Source organism: Alligator sinensis, unplaced genomic scaffold (assembly GCF_000455745.1).
Source record: "Alligator sinensis unplaced genomic scaffold, ASM45574v1 scaffold392_1, whole genome shotgun sequence".
In the NCBI taxonomy this organism is placed as follows: Eukaryota; Metazoa; Chordata; order Crocodylia; family Alligatoridae; genus Alligator; species Alligator sinensis.
Window position 1 is genome coordinate 3781071 of NW_005841898.1, and position 1977 is coordinate 3783047.

At 56.5% G+C, this 1977-nt stretch overlaps 1 protein-coding gene across 3 annotated transcripts in view; it reads right to left on the bottom strand.

Annotated features, from left to right (window-relative positions):
* The window catches only part of UHRF2 (ubiquitin like with PHD and ring finger domains 2), a 162467-nt gene extending 160496 nt beyond the window's left edge, over positions 1-1971 (bottom strand). For 2 of the 3 annotated variants that reach the window (XM_025197547.1, XM_025197545.1), the window contains exons 1-2: positions 1720-1971; positions 469-528 (exon numbers count right to left, since the gene is read on the bottom strand). In XM_025197547.1, coding sequence (XP_025053332.1) covers positions 469-528; positions 1720-1872 — 213 coding nt within the window. In that variant the 5' untranslated portion in view covers positions 1873-1971. The remainder of the gene's footprint in view (positions 1-468; positions 529-1719) is intronic. The other variant, XM_006018372.3, reaches the window with a different exon arrangement.
* Between the last annotated feature and the right edge of the window lie 6 nt (positions 1972-1977).

A 1977-nucleotide genomic window follows, 5' to 3' on the forward strand; every position in this document is an offset into this window, starting at 1 on the left:
AGTGTGGTTGGTTTGTGGGGGGGGGGGGGGGGTGGTTAAATCTTCACGTACAACAGCGGTTGAAGATTTAAACAGTTAAAGTTCAGTGCAGCAACAGTGGAAATCAGAGTTCAGACTCCATTTATCTTCTACTCTGTGGATCCATAAAACTTTTCGCCAGCACTGACCACCCTTCACAACCTGGCCACAGGCTGCACGTGTCTCCAGCCCAGAGAAGCCAGATGCCTATGCTTACCCTCACCACCAATCCCCAAATCCTCTGCAGTGTGGGTAAGGGCAAACACCTTAAAATGGCGGGCTCTGCAACAGTGGTGGGCAGTACAGCACAGCTCTGTGCCACCAATCCCCTGTGCTAGATCAGACCTTTGTGGGTGGGACCAGAACTCTTCATAGGCTAAGTGTTGCCATTACATGGTATAGATGGAGTAAAGTAAGTAAGCCAGTGGATCTACAGCAGCAGATACTTACATTTTGTCTGAATAGATACAGCATAGCAGAAGTAGAAGAGTAACTGAGAAGGAGCACAGCCTAGTCACGGAAAAGGAAACAAAAAGTAATGACTTTCTGCTCCAGCCATTTTCCCCCTCCCAAAGAGCCGCCCGTATCCATGGGAAAGTGCAACCTCATAAGCAAGGCTTCCATCTTCCCTGCAGGAAGCAGGTACAAGTCGAGACAGTGACATGACTAGAAGGCGAGTCAACTTGATGCTAAAGACTACTTGTTTCCTGATACATGAAGCTCTCCTCCAGCTTAAGGTCTAACAATTTGTTTAATTTAATCCAAGGAAAAACTAGCACACCACTACATCTGTACCATAAAAAGTTATATTTCCATTATTTTCTCACCAGCTTACCTTAAACTCTCAGCTAAAATCAAAACCTATTATCCCACATTAACCACAGAAAACAGTAACCGCTCGTTCCCTGCGACTTGCTATTATTCACGGAAACACATTCCTAGCCCGATAGATGGCAAAAAATCTTAACAGGTTTCATCTTAAATACAAAGTCCACTCATGCTGGTTAGAACTGAACGGCCACTCCTGCGTTTGGTAACAGTTCCCCTACGGCTACCCGAAACACACAAGGTAGACTAAGCAAGCCACACACCCTCCTCATGCCAACCCCCCAGGGCCTTTTCTTCTCAAGAAGGAGGTTACGCCCCAGCTCCACTTCTCTCCCACTTCCCTCGAGGCCATGGTAGGTTGGCACAGAGTTGCCTTTCTGCCTTCCAGCACTTCTCAACGGCAAGGCTGGGTCCCACCTGGATGTGAGGGTGCCCAACAGTGCCCGGGTTAGCCTGGGGTGCCACTCTCCCCTGACGCCCAGGCTGGATGAAACTGCGGCTGGTGCCAGGGGTCTGTAGCGGTGCCGTGGCCTTGCAAGGGCAGCGCCAGCCGCTGCCAGCAGAGCCCCTGAAGAGGGAAAGGGGGCTGGGATCCCGCCTGCCCAGGGCCTGAGAGGAGGAAGAGGGGGAGGGCGCAGCGCCTGCTCACATGCCCTCCCGCAGGGCCACAGGGGCGCTCCCCCACCGGGAAACCGTTACAAGCCGGGCAGGAGGAGACCCCTCGCTGGCTCCACGTGCAGGCGCCCCGGGGCTGGTGGGGACGGGTGACCCTGCTCCCTGGCCCGGGGGGGAGCACAAAGGCGGGCCCCGCCCGGGCGGGGGACAAAAGGCGGGGCCGGGCGGACAAAGGCGGCGGACCCCCCCGCCCCTCACCTGCTTGCCCCGGTAGAAGAGGTGCTGGCGGTCGGGGCTGACGCGGAAGGTCTCCTGGATCTTCTCGCGCAGGCTCTCGATCTTGGTGAGGCGGCTCAGGTCGTCGATGGTCTGCGTCTCCGTGCCGTCGATGGTGCGCACCTGGATCCACATGGCGCGGGGGGAGGGAGAAGGGGGGGTGGCTCCCGCCTGCTCCCCGGGGGCGGGCGCGTCCCCCGCGCCTTTGTCTGCCTCAACCCGGGCTGGAGGGCCCGCGGA